General features: G+C 41.8%; 1 protein-coding gene across 1 annotated transcript; it reads right to left on the reverse strand.

Annotated features, from left to right (window-relative positions):
* Nucleotides 1-672: 672 nt before the first annotated feature.
* UBE2L3 (ubiquitin conjugating enzyme E2 L3) lies at nt 673-19,311 on the reverse strand. Its single transcript, XM_074606288.1, has 4 exons — nt 19,048-19,311; nt 10,505-10,600; nt 6,233-6,419; nt 673-2,800 (listed from the first exon to the last, which is right to left on the reverse strand). Exons 1-4 carry the CDS (start codon nt 19,072-19,074, stop codon nt 2,646-2,648), a joined length of 465 nt encoding a protein of 154 aa, XP_074462389.1. The 5' UTR covers nt 19,075-19,311; the 3' UTR covers nt 673-2,645.
* Between the last annotated feature and the right edge of the window lie 8,053 nt (nt 19,312-27,364).

The following is a 27,364-nucleotide window of genomic DNA, read 5'->3' on the forward strand; positions in this document are numbered from 1 at the left end:
AGAGCAATTTTTATTAGGGTAGCAGGATGGAATTGCAGAAAGCCTATACCAGTACTCCTGGGTGTAGTTTCACCCGTAGGTTGTTTTTATTTTGGATATTAAACTGCACGCTTAGAATTCAGCATGGCTTAGGGAACCAGAGAGAACAAGAGCTGGATTTCCTGAGTTAACATAGGACTTCGTATTTGATTTTTTTTCCTTCTCCTCAGACTTCAACCATACAGTACAGTATTTGATCTCTAGCTTTTTTCAGAGGGCTGCCTGCAGACAAACGCCATCACTTAGGTTACACATCTCGGAGTTTAGAAACTGAACTATGAAGAACACACAAGGAGAACTGATAGCAATATCTGTCTTCTGCGTGACCTTTGCAGATGGAATGGGAATGGCTGGTACAGCGCCGCTGGAGCCTGCGTGCATCGACTGGAGTTCCTTGAATTACACAGCCCTTCAGTTCCCTTCCCACAGCATCCGATTCAGATAAACGCAGTCTTTGACCTGAGAGGCTTACAACCAGAAAGTATACTGTTTAGCAGGAACAAGGGCAGCAAACTAGTGCTACAGTTTTGTTTTAAATGAAAAGAAAATTTAGAGAACGGCAAGTTTCCGTGCCAACAGACATGATCAAAAGGTACAGTGACTCATGTGATGCAGAAGTTACACACACTTCAGTTTGACAGATAATTTGGCATTAGTTTATTATGAATCTGAGTGAGCGTGAATGAAACAAAATCAGTACCAACTTTCTGCAAATGAAGACACAAAGTTGTGAAAATTTGGTAATAGATAGTGCTCTCACAAGCCTGAAAACACTTAGGAAATGCAAGTTTCCGTAAATAAGGTGAATGTGGTTTAACTTTATTTACCTGCCAAAGAATCTGTCTAAGAACACTTAAAACATAAAATTTCTTAGCTCCCTAACTTATAAAAAAAATTACTTTCAACAGAGGTGAGGTACTGGGCTGTCATTGTTTACACTAAATCAGAAATGAAAGCCGGATGAGAGGGATGAATGAAGAAATAGCAAATATACAAGACATTAAAACCAAAAGAGAGCTACCGCTTGACACACTAGTTCTGAAAGGTTGCAAAGGCAGAGGCTGTATTAAAACTGAATTTAGGAGTACAGGTAACCACCTGGGCATGAGGGATTTCCTAACTCAACTTCCTGCACATCAAAACGATATGTGCTCCCAGGTAGCTGTGGATTTCTGGAGATAGATCTGTTTGCTCAAAAGCATACCCAGGCTGGACAAGCGGGGAGGAGGTGGCAGTTTGACTGAATGGCAGTTTGACTGTGGAGCTACCATCGCACTTCAGAGTGGGGGGAAAAAAAAGACAGGCAGGCAGGAGAAAAGCAGGAGACACGTTACAGGATGCTCAATTCTCAGCAAAGGGCTTCCCTCAGCAGGCGTGGGTTGCCCTGGAGCCACGGGGAAACAGCTCTGCCTGGAGAAGTGAGGAGGACAGAAGTGCTCATTACATCTTCCAGCCGGCGCGGCTGTAAAACACAGGACCAGCAGTAGCGAAGCAGACTCTGTTACAGGTTATTGCTTAATCCTTTTATACCATTTTCGGTAAGAACTGTACAGCAACTGGGCAGAGAAGTGGCACGAGTGCCACCCCATAGAACACAGATGTTTCATATGCCTTTGGATGAAAAAACGTTCTAGGATGACTAGCAGTGCTGTTAGATTTAGTACTTGAATTCAAAATTAACGTTTCCAAAATATCGATTTTTAACTCGAAAACCTTTTTATCACTTTGGTACCTCTTGGTCCCCAATTTCCGAAACTCTTCTAAACTGGTTGCAATGTTGTTCTGTGCACACTCCCCTGGCTCCTCTGCACAGGTGTTAGGAATAGAAGTGACAGAAGTTTGTAATCCCACTCCACTACTTGTTGGCTACAGAATTTTTTTCAAAAGTTTTCCAGAAGCAGGACATAAGCCATATTTTAACTCAATGACGCACACAAAAACTTGGGTTTCCCCGTTTAATAAACATTTTGTGGTAACATCAGCCAGATTTACATAAGACCTGGACATTATTTCTGATTGTTTTTTTGTGGGGTTTGTTTGTTTGTTGGTTATTATGTTACAAACTGAAGTTAAGGGGAACTTGCAAGAGTCCCACAAAGCACAGTGCAACATTTAAAAAGAAAAGTAAACAAAACTGCCAAACACTCAATCATTTTCTGCCAGAACTGGATATTTTTCCCAAGACATCGGTTTGGGGAGGTGGATAAAATTCAATGAAGAATTAAATGATCTTAAAATAGTGGGAACTGCGAGGAAAAAATAAGAAATGACAGCCACAACCTTTTAAATTTAAGGGCAGAATATAAGTCTAAGATATTTTTGATAATTTCTGACAAGAAAAAGAAAACAGCATACTTTAAAGTATATTGAAGCAGTGATTTTTAAACAAAGAAAGCAGAACTAGAACATCTTAAATTTTAATCCTTTCTTTACAGGTTACCTAGCCCACTTTTGATTAAGAAAACTGTAGAAAGTTAGTAACAGCCACAAGTTAACACCAAAAGGTGGCACTTGTCAATTTTCCATAGAGTCCTGCTTTACGGGGTGTCTCAAATGCACTGCTCCGATCTTCTATCATACGTTGCTGACATCAATTGTGTCAGATTTTAGTCCACTGGTCGCTTTTCACCATATTTCTTTGTAAACTCTTCAGCGTTCTTACAGAATTTTTTACGGTCCTTAGAGTATTCTTCAGCTAGGTCAGCCCGGAGGGGATGCTCGGGCTGTGGATCATTCACCAGTGCTATGAGGGACTGGATTACTGTCAAAAGAAGTATAAATACCGTCAGAGACTAAGATGGTTAACTTTTAAAAATCAAAGCGTAAGCAAAATTCCCCAGTAAGAAAAGAGCTTTAACTGCATTTAAATACATCCCCATAAATCTAGTGTCTTTTCAAAAGCAGAGCGTGAATAAGCTATAGCAATATGCCAAGTTTTAGTTCAATGACCATGAATGAACACCAGAAAATCGTATTTGTAAACAAAATCAACTTGAATAGAGACCAAAATGCACTACAAATTATTTTCCATGTAACTGGCATCCTATCTGAAATACTCTCCTACAGCTAAGAAAGAAACGAACTTTCATGGAGAGGTTCATCCAACAGGGACTGGGTGAAGATGGAATTTCCATCATGAAGCGTTGTTTCCTCGCACCTGTCACAACGCTGCAGTTGTAGCTGGGCCTGCTTTTGGAAACCCTTTTGCTTCAGCTTAATTTTTCTGTGACTCTTACCTCCCCTGTAAGCAGCAGACAACTCTTCCTTTATTCTAAACTGCCAAATACACCCACTAGTAGATACAGACGGGGCGAACAAGTGGGTAAGAATGGCAAGATGCTTTTCACCCCGCTGTTTACGGCCATTTCATCAACATTCCCCTATCACTTTCAAAGGAAATGTCATTCTTAAAATAACTGGAACTGTACGCGACATTTACGCAGTGAACCTCACCCACGACAATGACATTTATTGCCACACTCTCCTCGTATACATTCTCACGACCATTTAACGCTAGACAGGTCACAACCATCGGGAGTTCTCCTGTCCATGCACTAAAGGTGTATGCGTAATTAGGCAGGTCTGCAGAACGCGGGCACACAGAAAAAGCATTTTGCTGTATGCCAATATTAATAATATCCCATTTGAGGTAAGTTTGGGCTACCCAGAGTAATACAAAGCAGCACTCCAAGAGTTTTTAAAGCAAGTATAACAGAACTCTGTGAAGTTCATGGCGGACTCGCAGGGCTGCCGGCCCCTGCAGCATCCAGCAGCAGGAAGCTCCTCAACCTAGTGACGTGTTGTGTGAAAAAGCGGAGTCGATCCTTTGCTCCAACGCTGCTACTTTGCAGTTTAGCTGGATTCTCCCCAGTTTTGCAATGGAAGTTCTTACAACACTTCTCAATCCAGCTGATGCTAGCATACCAGAGTGGCTTCTTTCAGAGCATCAGTCTTTTCATGCTCATAACTCTTTTCCGCCCTGACCTGACAGGGATGGGGGATATATCTCAAAACAAATACTCAAAATCCAGAGACTGAGCTACATTGCTAAACAGGAACGTTTCTTACCACAAATCAGTTTAAACTGCAAACAAACTATTTAAGGAATGTAGAACTGATATTAGCTTACCTGACTCACCAGTCCTGGACTTATGACAACTGTCATCATATTAATGACTACTTATCAAACTAGCATCAATACCACGTGACAATCCCTCTTCACTCAGTAAAACACACTAAAACACTGCAGAGAAAGCATTATTAAAGTTATTTAACACACAAGCCAGAAAAAACTAGGATTGCCATAACAGGAGTTGCCTCAATATCCACAGCATTTTAAAACTATACTGTCACAGCAGTCTGTTTTAATATTAAGCATAAGTTAATGAAAAGTACACCAGTAAGATGCACCTTTAGTACACGAAAGGTGAGTTAATGATTTATGATGAACCTAGCTCTCCACTTTCTTGACACCTGACCAAAACCAATCGCTCTGATGCAGTACTAATAATGTTGCATTATTTCCTTGAGAAAGACCCAAGCAGCAAACAGACTGAAGTTCACTTTTCAGTGCAGAAGAGTTCTGGAGGAAAAGGAACAGACACCGAAGCAGGGCTGCAATAGCATTGTTGCAGGTTCATACACTGATGTAGTAACAACAGATGTTGACACTAAAACGGTTTCTTGAAGAAAGAGTTAGAAAACAAATGATAGACCACAAAACAGCAGAAATTGAGAATTTTACAATATTTTGTTACCCAGGATTTGCTCCAAATTCTGATTTTAGCAAAATTTTTATTCACTCTCTCAGATGAAAAGGGAATCGCCACTTCTCAGGGAGACACTATTTGCTGCACGCAACTGGTTGCTTTAATAGTTCCAACTAACACCAACTTGCATTCCAAGCTAGGTAAAGACATGTTGTTCCTTTACTTAACTAGAGAAGGCTCAGAAGATGAGGACAACAGCTAAGGTGCTAACAGAAACCTTCTACACACTGCTTCCATTTCCTGTCTCTCAAGGTTCTCTGTCTTGTATAATTTGGGATAAAACAATGACAGATCACAAGAACTTCACTGACCTATTTCCGTTTAACAGGTTGTTTTTACTGCCATCTCTGCTCTCCCCAACATTCAACTGCTTGATCTTTTCAGAAAGAACTACAGGAATTTTCCTATTTTGTCTTTGGGGCAAGATCATGCAAACTCTAAGTAGTTTTATTAGCATACAGAAGCACACAGAAAAAAGAAATCTGAAGTACAGCGTTGTTTATGGTGAGGAACACAGTCCAAGTGAAAACAACCTTAAAGAGGAGTCTGGAAGAATGAAATACTTTCTCCTACAGAGCAAGACGCTTTAGTGTCACTGAAGCTCTTGCACTGGACTGAACTGCTACTCATTTGAATTAATATTATTAACAATTACGTAGTTTTTGTAAGGATGTTTGCTTTTTCTATATGTACAATAAGTGCTTAATATGAAACTAATCACTACCTGCCAGAAAACATGAAATTCTCGCCCCAACAACTAATGGAAGCAACAACAGAAAAAACCTACTCAAATCACACACTCAGCCTGCCACAGAACCTGATGAAACTGTTTTTCCTTAAAATATTTAAATTCTTATCCAAAGACACTCTACACACCAAGCATCACAGTAGTAATCTTTTAAGAACTGAGAGTTACTTTGTGTTATGATTTCAGGTTTTGTTTATGACTCCCTAGATACTTCAAACTGTATGTTCAAATCACTGAACCACATGGCAGAGATTATAAAATATACAAAGCCTTGAGGTTTTAGACCCTTTCTTTCGAACAGCCAGGAATGTACTGAACATCTCTGGATTATAAAGTCGCCGTTTAAAAAGAAGCACAAAATAACCCCCACACAAACTACCACCGGAATTTTTAAGTATGCCGAGGACACTACCTTAAACAAACTCTTCAATCACAAAGAGTTTTGTGGTTTCCTGGAGGTGGAAATGCCACATGTCAGTGTCACTACCTGACATTCCATTAACAAAATGAGATTCCAAAAGAGTTGCACACTGTGCTCACAACACGTGATTCACGACACAAACCTCACAACAAGTATACCGTAAGAGCAATGTCCAGCTGAAATGCTATTAGCTTTAAATTTAAACACAATACGAAGTTTCTTGGCACCAAGTTCTTTCTCCACACGGAGTCCTACCTTGGTCAGTTTTGGTTGCTGGCTTCCAGTTTTCAGCACTAATTACTGGCAGACAAACCTGCCCCTTTTCATCGATGTTAGGGTGATAGATCTTTGTTTTAAATGTAATCTTAGGAGGTTTGAATGGATATTCTGCTGGGAAGTTGATTTCGATTCTGAAGGCTCCTTTATCGTATGGAGGATTGTCCTGCAACAAGAAGGAAGAATGTCAAGAACCTGGCATATTCTAATGGAGGCAATTAAGAAAAAGCACGCTCCAGACTTTGATCTATCAAAATGACCTCTTTTAAAGGCACTTTTTTACGACACATACTGCCATGTCTATGCATCAGGAAACATCAAAACATATTTGATAAGAGAGAGGCAATACAACCTCTACCTACAACATTTGTAGTCACCCTGGAAAAAGCAGATTATCGTTGTTCTGCAGTTGGCTGGCACGTCTACTGGTAAGAAAGCATCCAATCCCATTTACTCCAGACTCAAGGTCCTATCTAGTAAGTAGTTCTATTCTCAACTTTGTATTTCAAAAAACATTGTAAACCCTTTCTGAGATACAAACAGGAAGCCTGACAAGGAAAATTGGTTTCTCTAAACCCAGTCATTTTACATGCCTCACAACATGGTGGTATAAGCAGCAAAGCAATTTCATTTGTCAGATTTCCCTATACGTTCCAAAAACATTTTTGTGCTGACTACACAAAAATCTTCTGAGCATTCATTGGTACTAAAGATAGATATCCACTGCATCTGATGAGAACATTCTGAATTTGTATGCAGTTTTAGCACCCACTCTTATCAGATCATTTCTGAAGGAGCATAATGAGAACCGTGAAGTAAGTAAAGTAGTTCTTCATGCTGAAACAGAAAAAACAATGCCCAGAATCTCATTTAGAAAACCCAATAGACTATTGATACTGCTTCAAATACTAACTGCAGAAGAAAAGCAGAAGAAAAATAAACCATTGTTACATTTAAAGCTTAAGAAAATACCATTCTGCACTGAAAACAGTAACTATGGCATGAAACCTTTCCAAACACTCTGGGAACAAGAATCAAAGGATGAGAGTTTCCAGTTGGTGTAAAGTATAATCACACACATTCTTCATTAGCAACCAGACCATTCCCTGCAAACAAATCCACTCCAGAAGTTAAAAAACGTTTCCCGATATTTGGGGGTGGGGAGCGTTCTATTAAAATATTATTTGACGGAAAACATTTAATTTTAGTTTCATCCATATGGAGAAGTCTGGTTATGTGTTTCTAAGAAATACAGCACAGTTTCTGCAGTCAAGGGAAAAGATAACTACAGTGGCTTTAAAATCACTTTTTATCCAAGCAATCCTAAAAGCTTTGGAAGTTTAACAAATAACTTTCGGTGGCGGTGACACCTTAAGCCGTTAGTGCCCTCTCCCCCCATGGCTCACTTGTTCTTGCCTCCATCACCTGCTGTAATTTGTGAGGATGTTCAGTGAACTGATACGGGAATTGACCTGGCTTAAAAATGTCCATTTTCTGTTTGACTCTCAGTCAGAACAGTTCCTCACTATATTTCACCAACAAATTGAACGAAAAATGTATGTAAAGGGTTGCTCATGTTTTAAATAGATAAACCACAGAATATTCAAGCAATTAGTTTCCAATCATTTGTTATATTTTTTTTTTACACTGGCAAGGGAGAGAAGCAGAATGATAAATACTGAAACACAAGCAACAAATACAACTCTCATTCAAAAGCTCTGCAAGTTTGTCCAAAGCAAGCAGTTTTGATTAAGTGAAATGAAATTAATTGTTCACCAACGTTACCTCTTACAGAAACAAGGAGCCTGGGGTAGATAGTCTCATTTTGATGTTGAAATCAAACAAATACTGTACCTTTTCAACACACAGTACATAAACTACCTTATTCTACAATTTAGAACAGGAGAAAAGAAGTTGACAAGCTGTCTTCAATTTGCTTCTCAATTGAGCAAACACCCTTAAAAACTGACAATTGTTCCAAAGAACAAAATATGTTACATACAACAAAACCTCTTAAAGCAGTATCTTTCACAGTAATTCTGTACGAAAACTGCTAAAAATATTAACCTTTGTATCTTTTACACCTTTATTAAGATGCTGACCAAAATAATGCCTCGTTATAGAGTTTAATAATAAGTACTGGTTAGTCCTACTAAAGTACGATTAATATGGCTTTAAACCCTAAGCAAGGACGCTTTCTAGAATGGAAATGACGTGTAAAACTTCAAAAGCAAAAACTCAGCAAAAACATTAAACTTGCAACCAGCTTGTATATCACATTTTTAAGCCGTCATCTCCGGCACTGCAACAGCTAAAAACATTATGCTCAGACTATAGCATCTTCTACAGAGTATCCTCAAAATAATAAATTATACTACTCTTTAAACAACACAACACTATTAATTACCATAGGAAGTATAATTTCATAACAAAATTCCCTCTTAACTATACCACCAGTGAATTTAAGGCTATTTCCCTTGTAACCGGGCATATTATAACCCAAAAGGCAGGTATAAAGCACAGTTCACTGCATCAATGTTTAAACACTTGTGATGTTGTGAACCTTTGCAAAACAAACATTAAGCTCATACTCTGTTGAACAGAAACTCTTAAAAATAGATACTGAATGCAATATGTTGCTAATTTTAACAGGAATAAACAAGTATTTTGGTGTTTTGCTTTATTAGTCATATTTACCAACTGTATACTGCTTCAAAGTATTATCAAAGCAATAAACTGTTACACACAAACCACAAAGATCAGAGTGACTGAAAACACTGAAAGCGTATTGTTTCTCAGCTTTGTCAAATTTTAACGTCAAATCCTGCTTGCTTTATTTGCAAAAGCAGCCTTAACCACTCAGAGGAATTACTTGCAGGAATATCAGTAAACAGTAAACTAAATGTATTGTACAGTATCTAAAATGCAAAGGCCTAGCCATGATCTCAGCCTGTGGGATCTGAATTTGGGAATGGCCTCCTGCTCCCACAGCGGAGGCACTGCTGAAGAGATGTTTCAAAGTTGTAGGATAAAAGGACAGATTTACGCTGGTCGGGGGACCTTCTAGGTAGCACCCAAGGACAAGCAGAACTGATGCCCTAGTGGCACAGCCTCTACTCCTGCAGGCTTAAAAGTAGCTCATGTAATGAAGGGAGCGCAGGTCACAGCAGTGGAAAATAAAGGAGGTGAAAATCCAAGTGACTTCAACCAAGGAATTCAAGACACTCCATTTCCTGCTTTCCCTTTCATAACAAATCCCTCCCTGTTTGACTAATACAGTGGTTATCTACTTCTATTAAACATTCTCTTAAAAGACTGTAGTGCTTTTAAAAAATTGAAGATTGGGGGTTTTATTTTGGCATTAATTAATGCCAGAAGTTTCTTTTAGAGAGCTCACTTCTGAAAATCCAAACATTTTCCTTGCAAACTTTTTCCAGTACTCAATTTTATGCTAGAAATAAATCTAGTCAATTAAAAAAATAAAATCTATTAAGGAGTAAACGAAGTATTCCATACCTCTGTTTTTTTTTCCTGTGATGATGTAGATTTTATACTTTAAGCTTAAAGTAACAAACTACAAACTTCATTTGCTTCCCCTTCCGACACCCCTGCCAAGTAACCCAGTGCCACCGCGGAGCCCACAGCCCTCGCCAGCTGCAGCCAGGCATTGCACCGGGCCCACGGTTATGAAGCATCCAGGCAGGTATCGATCACAACAGTCTAGAACACCGGTCAATTACGTATGGATTTTTCTTCAGACTAGTTATAAGAAACATCGACAAACATTATCAGACTTTGATAAAAGAAAACACAAGAGACACTCAGATAAAACGAGATCTAGTTGAAAACGTCCCTGCTTACTGCAGGGGGGTTGGACTACATGACCTTTAAAGGTCCCTTCCAACCTAGCAGATTCTATGATGATTCTATGAGACAGGAAGATTACACTATTTTCCCAAGATCACACAAGATGTCTGAAGACAGACAAGAACTAAATCCAGGACCACACTTCACTACCCATTATGCTGCAGTATAATCTATATGAACTTACGATATAGTTACAAACAACTAGCTTCTGCACAAACTCACAACTCTGAAAGTCAGGTTTTATAGTAATAAAGAAGATTCTTGTCAGGGTGCAAAAATTATCTAATGGTCACCAGCAGCACGACTAAGTTGTGGATTTATGAGATAGAAATGATCCTCGTTTTATTTTAAAGCTCATCAGAATAAGGAGTAGTCTATACTCACAGGAACAATAAGCCCTTGCCAGGTCAATAAATTAGCTTCATCAACCTGGATATTACGGAAGTTTTTCATTCCACATTTGCGGATTTCTTCAAGCTCCTGAAAAGCAAGCAAAGTGTAAGTTAATAGCAGCATTAAGGAAGATGCTCATATTTATTTTTCAAAATACTTAGAGGTCAACTTAGAGGCTTTCTTTAAGTTAAAGAAGCTTGAGGTTTTAGCAGTGGCAATCCACACAAATAATAAAAGAAAATTTTGCACCTGTGAGAAGGAAAATTCTCTGAGACAAGGTATTAAAAAAACCCTTATTTTTTATATGTCAGGAAAATACAAAAATGCCTTGTTATTAACATCATTACAGACACAATAAAGTAGAAGTATTGAAAAAGTGCAGTTAAAAACGGTTTTATATCTCAAATGCAAATCAGTGCCTTTGGTAACAGGTGACTGATAACTCTGTGAAGCACAGAAATAAAGTGCATCTTAGAACTTGTCTGAAGGAAAATAGCGATTTGGAAGAACCATCTCATAATAGACAGAGATAAAGTCATTGAACAGGTCAATTATTTCAACTGAAAAATTCCTGCATGACCAACTTAAATTGATGCTAACTCAGAAAAATACCAATCTAAGCCAAACTAGCCTTGTTTATACCAATTACTTGAAGACACAACTTTATCTCGGTTTTGTAGCTCAAAGTTAACAGTATATTTTAAGATACCTCTCTTTATAGCTGTATAACTCTTGAACAAGGTACCTTTCTACACCAGTCAATCACCATTCATTTTTGATCAGTTAGTGATCCAGCTATCACCAGAACAGGTATTTGGGCCTTTTTAGATTTAAAATGGTGTATAAGCCCTAGTGTAGAAACTGTTTCCTGGAGTATTTAATTAGGCCTAAAAAGAAACACCTCAAGGTTCCACTTCTCCCCCTCCCCCCAACAATTATAGCCCTTTGCTGTTGAATTCAGCAGTTTTATCTTTAAAGAGAATTTAACTGAATTCAAGTTCAAAAGTCATCCACAGTGAAATACAAAACTTTCCCAGCGCTTTCAAAACTGAAGCGTATGCCTGCGTGTCTACATAGGTTAGGGGAAATGTTGCTTATACAGCAACAGTGGTGCACTCTGCCAGCACACGGGTCTTCACTGGGTGCTAGCCTATTTGCAAAGCTAGACTGCATATTATTATGATAAAAACACCAACTACAAAGCAAAGGCACTATACGCTGAAAAACAAAAAAAGATCAGTTTTCCTGGTACAAGCGTTGTGCTATCCATGTGTTTTGTTTTTGGTTTTGTGTGTACCCCCTCCCCCCCCCAAAATAGCTCTATGTTCATCTTAGATCAACCCTTTCTGCATCTGACTGGCAGAGATTTAACATAGGCAGTAATCTCTTGCATAAACTTAGCATCATGATAAAATGCAAACCCAAAGGAAAAAGGAGACTTCCAAATGAACATGAAACAAAAATCACGGCAGCCACACATCAGAAGATGAACATTTACATTCCCACCCACTGCTCCTATGAAAGCAACAGCATATTCAGAATACGGAAATTTAACCTTGGAGTCTTGGATATTGAATTGACGCCCAACACAATCTTCACGACCCTAAAGCCAACTATTTAGACTAGACCTTTGGATAAATCCACAAATTCCACTGCTGTGAGATTTATGCAATATTGCAGACAGTTTGGGCTTTTTTTTTTTTTCTTCTTTTTAAATGGGTAAGAGGATTATCTTATTTTGTTAAAGCAGGAAAACATACAAAACCCACACAAAAGTAATCCCATGAAGCACATTTATAGGGATACAGTGCAAACCAAAATATTCCAAAGAAAATAACCTTTATTATCGCAGCTATAAGAGATCCTTTATGACCACTGAAACTGCAAACCCCTCAGTCCCTGGCTGCCAGCTCAGTGCCCCACGCATGGCAGGGCTGGGGAGCCTGGCCACAGCAGTCTGGCACAGCCGCTCGCTCGGAGCAGCGTCCCGAGCCCACAGTCCTGGCAAACCACCACTCACGGGCACAGGGATCAATCCTATCCCACACCAGACAGAGCGCACCCAGCGTCAGGAGAGAATAAGCCAGTTAACCAGTAGGTACATAAGCATGAATAAACACAAGCGCCTTCACTCTAAAACAAGGAAAGGAAAACAGGTTTAGACAATTTTCTACTTATCATATTAAAAACATACATACAACAGAAGTCTCCCCCATAACGTCCCAGCAGGAGCACAGCTTCCAGGTGGAAGCTTTTATCACAGGTTGCAATGATAGCATTACACTGCTTCTGGCCCAGAGAACAACTGCCCAGACACAGAAAAAGGGAGGACTATGACTCTATAATTCAGGTATGTTATTAAGCTAATAAAACAAATTAGAAAAGCATGGCTTCACATTACTGGAAAATTAAACACCTACACTTTATAGTTAGAGTCAGGTTAAAAAACTGGATGCTGAATTAAGAAATGCAAGAATCCAGTACAGAGATGATTACAAAATTGTAAAACCTTGTATGAAAGCAAAGAAAAGTCTAAAACAAATGTGCAAATTGCTTCCGATTTTCCCCTCAAGTCCACCATACAAGAGAGGGAATTTAACAACCTAGAAGACACTAAAGAACTCACAGAAAATGATGCAGGACATCTTCCTCTTTAAACTGGTACGCAAAGCCTTTGCGGCAATTCACCATCAAAATCAAAAAAGTGGTAAACTACTGCAGTGCATCAGGACTAGATCCTGTCCTTCTCCTTCTGCTGCCTTGGGTCCTGCTGTAGTAACCGACAACTGAAGAAGCAAACAGATGGGGATAAACCAGGCAATTATTTTCCTCACACACAGGCACGGCTGCAAAGGTCACGGAGAATCAAGCGTACCTTAGCAGAGGACCTGTCTGAACTACACACTTCAGACAGATTCCAATTTCTAAGAGAAATTACTTTTCTTATACTAGAAGTGTTTAAGACTTCATATGCCCTTCCAAATGAATCAATTCCATGTTCGACATATTTACAAATAGCTTTTTTTCATACTACTATCCCCACAAATACAATGTAATACTATACTCACAAGTCAGGCTTTCAGTGTGTCACGTCAGGAGCGGTAAGAGATTCAGCATTCACAATTTAAGGGGGGGGGGGCTGTTTTGTTTTTTTTTTCCCTGGCACCTGCCAGAACCCACAATGAAGATCTAACTGCCTCGGAGCTACAGAGGTAGACACAACTGCAGTATAAATGTACTGTTAAAATAGCGAATGAGCTACTAAATACTTTCAAACAGGACAGATTAAAAGTCAATACCGCATTTAACATCTGCTTGAGCAACTCCAAAGGGACAAAAATTACTTTATGAGGCAAAAGGATATAGTCCAGATATTTACTTCAAAATAATACTTAAGAGTCTAGGCAGACAGTAAATAGATTAATTCCTTTTCTTGTCCTCCACCCCTTAATTTTGTCAAGTAACATAATTACAGGAGCACAGGCAGAGTGTAACTAAAGGTTAGAAGACTGCAGCAAGAATTTCCATCAGTCTTCGTTCCCCACCCTGTTATCAGCTTTACATGTGGCCTTGCTGCATTGGTTTCCCCATCTGTAAAATAGAAATGCCTTATTTCACCAGGCTCTCTTGAGACGTGGTCCGTGTCGTGGGGGTATGTTCAGAGAAAGCGTTAGACACAGCACATGAAATGGAGAAAACATTGTTTCAGAGGTGGTATGTGATCTTCAGCTATAATGCTGAAGGTAGTCATAAAAGTACATACTACCACTATATACAGTCATTAAGGATTTAAAATTCTGATTTTCAATATCGTATAATCATTTGTGCTGTTCAAAGCAAAAATTAAATGCTTGAAGTTAAAAAGGAAAGTAGCATCAGCTTAAAATGTAGTTAAGTCTTTTACAAACCCTGCAACTGTTTTGCCCATACATCTTTCAAGTTTTGGGACTTCCCTAAAAAAACAAGCCAGATAGGAAAATGCAGTGAAGACAAACACCTGTAAGGGTGCAATGCAAGAATATGGGAATAAGTGTAAGAGCTCATACTGCCTTCAGTAAGTTCTGCATCAAGGCCAAAACGCTATTAAATGCACAAACAAAAACAAAAGTCTACTGAAAGAACTCTAAACCACAGTTCTCTACCGTTTACAATTTACGCTTACCTGTTTATAAAAACATTCTCTGAACGTGTGACAAAGTTAAACACTATAAGGAACTGACCAGTTTTACTTTCTGAATCTCATACAGTACAGAGAAGTGTTACCAAACCTTAAAATAAAATATAATTTTACAAAAAAAACCCCACAAAACCTACTAAAAGAACAAATCAATTCTTATAAGAACTGTTATTAAGTTTCCTCTGCAATGTTGCAACCCTGTATTCTCACACGTCTTTGTTACTGAGTAATACTACTTTTTGGCAAAGTATTTTCATTTGATTAAAAATCCTTTCGCCAATTCTCAGTTTCAAAAAGGGAAAATGAATCAGTATTCTCACTTCTGCATAAGGACAATCACACATTGCTCAAAACCCCATTTCCTTTGTCACTGAGAACCAGTGTTTGGATCAATTTAGACCTGCTTTTCAAGTATCAAAGGCATTTAAAGCCCCTTTATTTGCAAGGGCTATGGTGTTTGCAAGACCACCGCACACTGACGGCAGACCACCTGCAGCAGGTACCTGGCTGTGGCCTCGTGTTTGTATTTTATCATGGAGTTCAACCGTTGCATAAATGTTTGACTGTGTAATTATGGAAGCAGAGTAAAAACACTAGGATTAAAATAATCGCCTATGTACCCGATTTCATACGTGGAGTGTTATTTACTCTTTAAATCTATTTTTAATGCTAATGATACATCTAACCAGGACACAGAAGTGCATCCTTGCAGCCGCCCATCAGGCAGCACGGGGCAGAGGGAGCAGCTCTGCGCGGGGCCAGGATGGCCCCCCCAAATGCCCCCCAAACCCGCCACCGCAGCTCGGTCCCGCATTACTAAACCACAAGGAAGGAGTGTGACCGCCCAGCACCCAAACAGCCTTCCCTTCGCCACTGCCCACCGCCTCTCCACACAGGGCTGTGCCATGCAGCCGCCTGGAAAATGGCTCCTTTTACATTAGTGGATGGCAACTGGGAAAAGATTTCATTGAAATCTCTGGCATGTCTCTGGCAGATCTATGTTCCCAGTCGTATACCTTTGGAGACAATCTGCTTTCTATGAGAAAGAGTCAGTAAGCAAAGTAGCTCCCTTAAAAGAGAAGCCTTAGATCCTTTCCTAAAATTATTACCCCATATTTGCCCGTTTTTACCCTGACAGATTGTCCACAACAACATATCCCTGATAAAGATTGCTTTATTCCCACCTCTCACATTTCATGAGGAGCCAAGATCTGACAATTGTGGCTCTTTGAAGAGGTGTAATGGTGGCTCATGGATCAAAACTCCACCTCAGGTGTTGCTGGAGTATTATTCATTACCTATGTTTACTTCATGTTTTTGCTAACCTAGGTGTGCTCCTGGAAAGGGCACACCTCCACTGATTTTTTGTAAGTCAGTAGGGAAAATTTCAGTTGGACTATTTGATGGTATAAAGCTCTGCAAAAATAGGCCATAAATAAGGTCTTTGGCCTAGGAAACATTATGTGCTCAAGCAGAGCCTAAGATCACAGGACAATCTTATTATTCTTATAACTTGACTTCATGTTTAAAATTGAGCTGTACAAGTGCAAGGGCAAAATTTGTAATAATTCTTTCACAAGGAGGTTTGCAAACTGAAGATACAAATGGCTTCCACAATCTGAAAAGCACATCCGTTTCCACATGGAAGATGAAAACTATACTCCTACTCCCAGTTTTCTACGGGCAGACAGTGTGTTATTATGAACCTACTACATCCAGTCTCTCTGAGCCACTGTGATTAATACGAATAACTATGATGTATGACACGCGTTCAGAAAAAATGCAGTACTTCAGAATGTTGGCAAGACCTTAAGGAAATGAGAATTGCTTTATTTTATGTGACCTATAAAAGGTTCAAAGTTTATTCTCACTTACCAAAGACAAACTTGATATTTAGCTCAAAGAAACTACAGTTAATGCTTATCCTAAATTATTTTAAACATAACTGAAAACTCTATTTCCTTTAGTTATAAAGGACACACTGAAAAACTCTATTTCCTTTGGTAATAATCACTCATCATTCTACAACCCCAAGAAAGATGCACCACAGACTCTTCTATATTGCAAAACTTCAACAGTGAAAGACTCTAAAGCGGACCTGTGAGCATGGAACAATATTTGGTTGGTACACATGCGAGTCTGGACCTTCAAAACATCATGCTGCTGCAACCCAGATTACATCACCTGTACGAGAGCTCTACTTGGCTGCTACTGACATGAATGGCAAAGCCCAAAGCCACTTGGGCTGACTCGACTCTGCAAAAGGCATGAAGGCAGGTGCTTATTTAATAGCCTTTACAAGTTGTGTGATACAGCATCTCACAGCTCTTGAACTGGCATAAAACACGCACAACCCACAACCATCAGGCAACAAAAACGAAAGCAAAAATGTAAGAGGGAAGTTATCAATGCCTCCTTCCTCCCTACACCACTCCCTTTCAAAAGCAACTGCCACACTGTTTTTCTAGAAAAGGAGGAGGTCATGTTGGCAAGTAACATTTTCACAGCATTTTGGTGAAAGATTAAAGTACTAATGTAAACATATAGTGGAACTGGTGGGGGCAGGGAGCTGAAACGCAAGAGGCACTGCAGCTATTAGAACAATTTTTCTTGCCATTCAGATTTTTACATTCCATTTTAAATGTAAAAAGAAAAAGTTATTAGAAATATTTTTTTCCTACCAGGATAGTAGTGATGTGCTTTTGAACAACTAATGGATTTCTGCAGAACAGGCAGAAAAGCTGCCTTACAAAAAGATAAAATTAAATTGTTGTTTACTATCTGAAACTAAGAGGAACCTTATTTGAGTATAAAGCAACAGACATATTGATTATGACACTAAAGCTGTGGCAAAACATAACGGCTATCAAAAATTAAATTAAAAAATGAATGCCATCTCATCGGGACAATTAAAGGTATACGCCTACTGATTTTATATATACAAATGACTCTGCACACAATGTATTTACCATTTAGTTTTTAATTAAAACAACAAAACCAGCCTTACGAAAGCACTGCTGAGCTATTGGTTTCTTCAGAAATGAACAACTTATAATGGTTAATTATGTATCTGCACAATTAAGGAAATACAACTTCAAAACTTGCTGTCTACACATCCTAGTGAGATCCCAGCCCTATTAGGGGTCCACATCCTTGAAGCCAGCTGCAAATCCGATATTAAAAGACTAAGTTTAACAGAATTGCCCACATACCTGTGAAATCCTAGGGCACCCCACAGGAATAGGTTTGTAATGGGGTCACAACATGGCCTCACAGTTACAGGGTCTTTCCCCTACATTTTACAGGGCACGCCTGTAAAGTTCATTGATTTACGTTACAGGCACTCTGCATGCAAATACCACAGGGTATTGCCATAGCATTTTACAGATGACTAAATTTTATGCCACTATGCATGCATGTCCTAGACAAACCCCACTGCACACAGTTTGTAATGTTAATTAGCAATTATATACAATAACTAAAATGAACTCGTATGCTTTGGGGGTAATGGTTATCATTTTCTTCTTAAGTATCCTACTCCTCAAGCAAAACGACGAGAAACATAGTCCCGAGCAGTATTTTACAATAAACCGTCGGAGCTCTTGGTCAGAGCCCCACCGAGGCCGGGTTTGCGTCCACAAGCACCATCTGCGCTCCCGAGCAAACAGCAAAGACAAAAACATCGCCCCGTCTGCGGTGAATGGGGAAACTCCTGAACCCAGGTCCACATTTCGGCGCGATAAACGTCTTACTCATACGCGGAAGAGGATCCTCTGCGAGACAACGAAACCGAGACGGGTTCGCCCCGGGCCGGCTCCTCACCGGGGGCGCGGGCCCCGCAGGGCCGAGGCCGCTTCCCGACCCCCGCCGGCGGGCCCGAGGACCGCGGCTGCGGCACGGCCGGCGGCCCCTCACGGCACCCTGGGGACTGCCCCGGCCCCGGGCGGGGGCCCCGGCGTCCCGGCAGCGGCGCCTCCTCCCCCCCGGCCCTTCCTCTTTGCTTAGTCACCGCAGGAGCCCCCCGAGGGAGGGGGACGGCAGGGGACGGGGCGGCCCGCGGCGACGGCCAAGCGCCCCCGCCCAGCCCCGGGCGGCGGCTGAGGGCCGCGGAGCACCGCCGGGGCCGCGGGCGGCGGCGGGGAAGGCAGCGAGGCCCCTCACGGCCGCGGCCTAAGTGCCGGTTGCTGCCGTTCCGGTCGCTCCAGCCCGGGGAGCCACCGAGGGGAGAGGAGGAGGCCGCTCCAGGGGGGCCGCGGCCGGAGAGGCGACCCCCCGCCCCCAGAGGGACCCGGGGCGGGAGGAGGGTGCCCAGCGCCGCCCGCCCGCCGGCCTTTCCCGGCGCGGCGCTGCCTGTTACCTTCATCAGCCTCCTGCTGGCCGCCATCTTGGCTCTGCTGCTGCCGCCCCACAATGCATGGCGGCGGCGGGCAGGGCGCTAAAGCCCTGCGCTTCCTGGGGCGGCGGGTAGGGGCGGGACGGGCTGAGGCGAGCTGGGCTGAGCGGAGGGGAAGGTGATGTGATCGGCCCGGCCCCCCGCGTCCCGCCGGGCCCCTCAGGGCCGCCCTGCAGCGCAGACGCCGCCCGGAGCAGAGCGCTCCCGGGCTCCCGCTCGCTGAGGGCTGGGGCCCGCCTTCCTCCAGCACTCGGCCCTGCCTTTGTCCGAGCGTGTTCTTTAATCGTCGGCCAATGGTTTAAAATGCTGGTGTGGATTATTTTATTTACTGTGCATCACCCCAAATTCAGTATCATCTTCCCTGCGGGGAAAGAGGCAACAGCCTGCGGTTACAGGTTGGATCACATAAGCCCCCATGGAGTTTATAGCCCGTCACAACATTTGTTTCTTCATTTCCCAAAACAGCCCGAGAGGGTAGCATGCTCCCAGAGAGGTGTCTGCTCGCCATGAACCAGGCCCATGGGCCCGGGCCTCCCGCCCGCCGCCATCGCCAGAGAACTGAAAGCTGTGGAAGAGGAGCTAATGTCGCTGTCAGCATTAATCAAGACTGTAATTTGCCATGTGCTTTTTAGCTCTTTAAAGGAGCTCTGCTGGTAACTGCGCTCCAGCTCTGATCCTCCCCAGCTGGCCTCTAGCAGCCATCATCGGAGCCGTTCAGGTGTCGAAGCACAGGTGCCCAGCGCCATTCCGGGTGCCCTGGTGTACCCAAGACACAGGCTTGGGATGTGGCACGGGACATAGGTTACTATACTATACAACATCTGAAATGCCACCAGACATCTGTATCCAGGCGCCTGACCGGTTCTCTAAAGCATTAATTGAAGGAGCGTACTCAGGAATCGCTCCAGGATCCGCACGTCCGATGCGTGGCCTTATTTCCCCTTTCTCCCTCCCTCGTGTCAGTTGATGTCCTCACTTGATCCAACACTTGTTCTATGGGAAATCCAGTGTTGTCACCTGAAAAAGTTCTAAGCTCCAAAATAAGCTTTACAGACCCAGACAACCTGAAAGAGGAAATGCAGTTATTACAAGAGGCTTTCAAAAACTGATAAAAACTCAACAAAAGTTGTTAATTATGAAGCACAGGATTCTAATATGCTATCTTAAATTTATCCCCTGAACAACTATTTGATAATATTTTGCATTAATATAGTGCTTATTGCTCCAAAATTCGATTAACATTTGTTAATGAAGTAAGCTATACAGCACCTACAGGAACCAACTTAATAATCACCTACTTCATATGGGTATTTTTAAGTAGTTTGTAAATAATTACATTATGATCTTCAAAGATGTTTAATATTATTCTATTATTTATTCTTATTATATTATTATTTATTCTATTAAATATCTAACGATTATTGCATCCATTGTGCTCAAGGAAAACGGAGTCAGAGGAAACAGGATGAAAGAGGCAGACCATGCTGGTGAAGCAGCGGAGATGCGGGGCAAGCATGTGTGCCGACCGGCTGGAGAAGTTCCACAGTGCCAGGCAGGTACGCGTTATGTGGAAACAGAAGCTGCAGAGACTCTGAGGATTCGCCGTGTGCTGCTGCAATGGGATGCTGGTGGTAAAGATTTAAAAATGCTGACATCTGAGATAAGGGCTACTTTAGATTATGTGCTTCTGAAATTTAGAAATACCTAAATCTGATACCATGGTAACTTGGAAGAACAGTTCTTATAACTTATTTTCCAGATGCCTACAAATATGGAAAACAAGCTGCTTCAGATAATAGCTTGATTTCTTTATTTACCAAAACTCTATTTGTATCTTCATCTCCTCTTTATTTGACCGCATAATTTTCCAAGACCACCATATGTCTTTGAGTATTATCTAACCATTTTTGTCCTTCAAAATACAATTATTCAGGCCCTCACCTATGCCTGCACTGAGATACATAGCTACCACACACAAGAGACAACACTCGAAGCACCACAGAGAATTCTGAATTTACTATCTGTAATTTTAGTCCATGAATTTATAGCTTGTAAGAGAGTGTCAGAAGTATCTGGGATAATTATAAGATAATCCGCATTTCCTTTGACAAGAAAAAATACCACCCACACTATAACTAACAATAGCCCAGCCAGTTCTTAAGAAATCATTGCTGAGCATAGCTGCCCTCACAAATTGCCTCTTAATTTTGAAATCCTTTATTACAGCAGGGTGTTTGAGAAGTTTACACAGAAGTAGGCACGTTTTACTATCTGCCGCCAGTATCCCGGATCCTTTCAGTGTCTTATTTCAGGTGGGATCCAGAGCAGATCCTATGATGCCAGCACCAATGCATATCTTGTTTATGAACAAGGGCTGTGCAACCACAATCATGGCTGGGTCTTGCCTGGATGCTGGTTACCGGCAGGCGTGACATTCAGTTGTACAGTCTTGAAGAAGTAGCAGGAATTTCCTATCAGACAGAATTTCATCAATTATACCTCTTACTTTCTTGTTGGCAGCAAGAGACAGGCCATTATTTATACTGAGTTTTGCCAATGGTTCTGCATTTATAACCAGGTACAGGTTTACAGACCTCAAGAAGAATACAACAGAATTAGGGAAGGTAAAGAGAAGGGCAGGCCCAGTGATCAAGAGGGAGGAACGGTGCCTTATTAAGAGAGGCTAAAATGGCTGGGGCTCTTCCCTCTGCAGAGGAGAAGGCTGAGAAAAGATATGATTTTGTAAGCCTCAATTGTAAAGGCAGTGGCTAAGGTGAATACAAGGTTGTTATTTATCAGATCTTACAATACTAGAGCGAAGTGCACACAATGAGACTAATCGGGCATTACTAACAGCCAAAAGACAGCACCTTTTTTCACAGCAGGTAAGTAATGTCTGTAGCTCCCTACCACAGCTGTAGTAAAGGCAATAGTCAGTAGGTTCAAAAACAAACTAGTCAAACTGGGTAACAAGTCTACAAACAGATAAAAAAAGGCAGTAGGCACGGAATCATCATCTAACATCTCTAACTGATGCCTAGTCATAATTACGAATGCTTGGGCGTATGAGATGAACAGACGCTGAGCCTGCTTGCTGGTCCCTAAATAAAGCATCCTCTACTGCCATGGACAGCGAGAGAGTAGTAGGCTAGATGGACCTCTGTTCTGGTCCAACAGGACGCTCCTTACATTCAAGATTCCTTGGATATGCTGATTTGCAGAATATAGACAGAATTCAAATTTCAAATGGACCCTAATTCTTTCAAAACACATCAAAGGGATCTACCTGTGATCCACAAGGGCAAAGCTCATCTCCAGGAGCAACTAAGATAAAAAATTATAAGAATAATTAGTGCCTTAAATCATTATATGCCTGCCTCTCCATTGGAATTGTTAAAGCCAAAATGGGTTAAAAAAAAAAAAAAAGACATGCTTAATTTCATTTTGTTGACAATCCTCCATCCTATATTCCTGTAAAATTGCCATATTAAAGTTTATATATAGGTTTTCTTGTTCCTTCAGTTTCTTAGATCTCTAACGATAAACATTTTAAATGAATTAATTATGTGTGATGATTGTTATCTGACATTTGTTCTACCAGGTAAGTATCCAGTATAGAAAGATAAAGTCATTTTCTTCCTCCTGCATTTTCTGTATCACATACTTTAATAAAGTATGCTCATTTCTTTCATTCTTAACTTTGTGACTTGCTTCCCCCTCCATCTGTGATCACATAGCACCTAACAGACTATGTAGGAATTTGCTTACATAGAAAAGTCACGCATGTCGCGATGTTTTTAGCTGCCCTGCAGTGAAGCCCATCAGCATGAAGGGAAGGGCGATCCCTCGCACAGGCACTGCTCAGCGCCGCACCCACGGGCGCGATATGGAGAGCGGCTCAGCGGGAGAGAGCTCAGCTCGGACCTGGGCCCAGCATCGCACAGAACAGTTTGGAACACCGTCTCTCGTAACTGCATAGCTGTGCGGACAACGTTTCGGTAGAAAAACATTTAAAAATAGCTTTAATAAAATCATTGCCAAAACACACTGTGTTTCAACAGCAGCTGTTTAAGTGTGCTGCTGGAAACGCATGTGCAGATGGCGAGGGGAACGTACGAAGTATTGCAGTAACTGTACTATGAACTTACGCTGCGAGTACGTGAGTTTTCTGTCCATGCTGCATCAGCTTCTGTCAGCCTGAACCGGAGGGAGGGTCCCACGGTGCCAGAAACTCTAAATACCACATTAAAAAAAAATAATATCTCTCACTGAAAAAACTGGAGAAGCCAGTGGTGCATCCCTCGCAGAATAACCCAGGAGACAGGACAGCTGATAAATAAGGCGTGCCGTTTCTCAGAAGACCATTTAATTGCACGGACGGCAGATACCTCGGTGCTCTCTCTGAGTGCTGAGGCCAGGCAGGTCCCCTGCCCTCACTGGGGCCGGGGGCTGTCCTGACACCAGGGGTTTAGGTGTCCCTGCTGAGTTACAGCTCGGGATGCGGGAACAAACACCAGACAAACAGCTTTACAGATAAATTGCTTATCTCTAAATAACAGCACAGTAACAAATACTCATCGGTAGTACACTATCTGGATTGAAAGAGCAGCAAATCCAGCAGTTCATCAACGCTGGGCTGGACACCACCCAGGCGCACAGAGACCACCAACTGCCCCGCACCACCCGCGGATGCTTCAGAAGCCACTGCGTCCCCCCCGGTCCTGGGGGTGTCACCAAGTGTGCCAGCAGGGAGGCGCCCGCCCGGCCGCTCTGGTGGGATGGGGGTAGAGAGGAAGAGGGAAAGCGAGAAAGCTCGGGGGTCAAGATATAGGCAGTTTAATGAGCAAAGGAAAGAAAAAAATAAATTATCTGGCCAGCAGAGAGATCGTGCCTCAGTCTTCCCAGTCAGTGCTACAGAAAATGTTGCCTTTCCCCGGCTCCTGAAAGTGGTGGAAAATCCACAAGGGTTTAAAAGGTGCTCACCTCCAGGAGGAAGGGAACAGCGGGAAGTTTCTGTCAGACCCTGTGGGTGAGGAGATGGTGCTGCAGCGCTCAGGCTCCCTGCCCGGGTGTCCGTGGAGAGAGCAGGCAGGGGGCGGCAGGGACAGCCACCCCCAGGGTGCCCCTCAGGGCCTGTGCAATGTCCTTCAGAGCAAGAGCTGCCTTCCGAGGAAGGGAAGCTCTCTGGCGGCGCGGCAGGAGGCAAAGCAGCTCAAGCAGAAGAACACTGAACCGCTTCCACTACCAAGGCACTGGAAGAAAGATCCAAGCAATTACAAGAGACCGCTTTCGAGGAGATCAGGTCTTGCCTTCTTTCAGATGGGGACACTGAAAGAGACAGAAGTCAGTAATGGACTTCCTTAATCCTAGAGTCTCCAAGACAACAACCTGCAAAATTTAGAGTATTAGCTTGACATAGCTACGACCCTTTTGATGGTCCTAATAAGCACCTGAAGTAGAGCTTCCTCTAACTACTGGAGAATAGAGTTTATATCTTTTGAGGCACGCATGAGGATGGTTTCTTTGGTGGAGAGCCGACTGGTGGCAGAGGAGCACAGGTCTCCTCTAATGTGACAGAAGTTGCAAAGGATAACGTGATGGCAACCGAGCCTCCAGAGACAAGCGATCTGGAGAATGCAAATCACGAAGTGAGATTTTGCAGCAGAAGCGTCATCATTAAAAAAAAAAAAAAGGGATGGTCTTGACAAAGGAATCTGTGTCATCGTGTTGGCTGATAGACTAGGAGACAGGTATTCCTCTTAATCATGCAGCAGTACCTTATCTGAGAAATCTCACTCTAATCAAACAATTTGCAAGAAGTATTATTATTGGCCAGGAGCCTCTGCGTGTGCTAGCTGTGTGGGAGGAGGCACAGAACTATAACATTTAAGTAGATACTAAATGTAGTTTATATAGCCAGAATGTGAGACTTAGCTCAGAGACTCAAGCAGTGATTGAAAACTTGGATTTAAAAAAAAAATAATAAAAAAATCAGACCTATGTAATTATAGTTTGAAGCATAATAGAAAAAGGAAACTCAGATAAGAGGCAGCATACTGTCCTAGTGGGTAGACTTCCAAACAGCACCAGAATGTCTGAAAGCTTAGTAGCATCATCCCTATTTCAGCAGAGGTCACCTGGATGCCAAGCAGCAGCTGTTTGCACGCTGTGTACCGTAATGAAAGGGACTGTGATGTGGCAAAGGCAGAAGTCTACCCTTCCACTTCCCAGAGCTTGCAACCCAGCGCTCAGCAAGAAGCAAAAGTGAAAGCGTGGCCTAAAGACATGAAACAGCACATTAACCAAGAGAAGCTGGAGCAAAATTCAGGAACAGTGAGATTTGCTATTTTATCCACACAACTACCTTGATGTTCAAGCGCCGCCTGGCCCACTGGTGGGTGTTTTGCTTATCAGCTGGCAGTCAGGGACAGTCAGTGCCAGGGGATCTTCCCAAGGAACACAACTGCTGCGTAAATCAGTGGACAAGGAGGGACAGAAGTTGCATCTCCAACACTGGAAGTGCCCTGGGGGTTTATCTGAGAGTTTAATATCATGGAAGACACTCCTTTTTTCAAACAAGAGAAGAAAACCTCACATAGTTGTTCTCAATAAAATGAATTTTATCTGTACAAAACTTAGGAAATTTGTATTATTTAATGAAAAAACCACCCCACCACACTAAACTTTCTTTGACTTTAATTGTTGACGCACAAACGTCTCTTCCCCCATTAGATGTGTGTATGGTGTATATCTGTATTTAGAAAACCAGAGAGCACCATTTTCTTCATTGAATTAAGTAGCTTTTTCGTTGACTTCTAAAGTGTAGGACTAATGTACGAATTCTTTTCTGTCTCTAGATCTAAATACAGACATTTGTACCATACATATGTATGTCTTAATTGATACTGCACAGAGGAGTGACCACCAAAAACATTTAATTCATGTCTCAGCAGAAGAACAACTCTGCACACTATAAGGACTACATCCACTCAAGAAAAAGCACAGATTTTTAAAATAAAGGATTCTGCTCATCTAGCACTAAGAATGCCATTTTGCAGCAGTTCCACCCATATGCGGAAGTCTCCCTACACTGAATTACATCCAGAATCAGTCACCTTTTGAGCACTTTTTGTTTTCCTGTAACTGATTAAATAATTTTCCATGTATAGATTTGTTCGCTTGAAGTGTTACACTGTTTTACTTGTTAACTAGCCTTTTTTCATATATAAATAATTGCTTTATTTCTAGTGTGACTGGCTCTGACTATAAATGCTGTAAAGGGTGGCTCGCTGCTAAGTTATATGCGAAGTATTTTTAAATAAGTAAATATTCAAATATTTCAATTTAAATATAATTCTTTAAGATGATTATTTGTTTAGACCAGTGTAAGGTTTACTGGTTTTTAAAGCATTGTTGGTTTCTGTACGTATCCTGTTGTTTGTCTTAAGATACAAATTTGTTTAGTTTTTGGAGACACGGATGTTGGAGATAGTTTGTTTTAAGCAAGCCTTTATTAGAATAAAGCAATTTATAAGATACTTTTCTGAGTTACTGCTCTGTGTCTTAGAAGTAGTCCATAACCCCCTGTCCTAACGTAAATGATCTGCTCTGCCATCAGAAGAAACAGTGTTTCTTTCTAGCGTTCATTAATTTCCTGGACCCCTTTAATGGGGCGGGGGAGGGCGGGTAGAAAAGGAAGGAAAGGAGAGGAAACGCTGTTGAACGCAATTTAGTGGCTGACTGCAGAAATTTGGCTAAACCCATGAGATGGCAGCAGAGCCCGCGGAACGAGCCCGGCCCGGCAGCGGCCCCGCGGGCAGCGGCTGCGGGTGGCTCCGTCCGAGCGGCTGCAGAAGCGCCGCCCGCCAGCGCGGCCGCGCTCCGTCCGGGTGGCACCTGAATTTTTGCATTTCTCACAGCTGCAATGATGAACGGTAGTCAGATCTCTACTGTAGCTGATGCACAGCTCTATCTCTGCCTCCGCTTTGGAAAAGCTTGTTTAAAAGCAAGCCTTAGTTTTGAGCCGAACTTGACTTTCTAGGGTTCATTCCTCAGACAAGTCTATTTAGGAATACTTCATTACAGAAATGTTACTGTACTTACTTAAAATGTTCATTTTTGTTTGTTTCAGTGCTTTTTTTTTTTTTAATGCTTGCAACATTACAAAGAAATACCTAAACTTGAACATAACAGAAAGGACCGGATTACAAGACTCCAGGCACGTAAAAGCAAAAGTGAAGCTCTTTTTACAGCAAAAAAAACTCTAGAGAGATTGTTTCCA

Source organism: Larus michahellis, chromosome 13, assembly GCF_964199755.1.
Source record: "Larus michahellis chromosome 13, bLarMic1.1, whole genome shotgun sequence".
Classification (NCBI taxonomy): Eukaryota; Metazoa; Chordata; class Aves; order Charadriiformes; family Laridae; genus Larus; species Larus michahellis.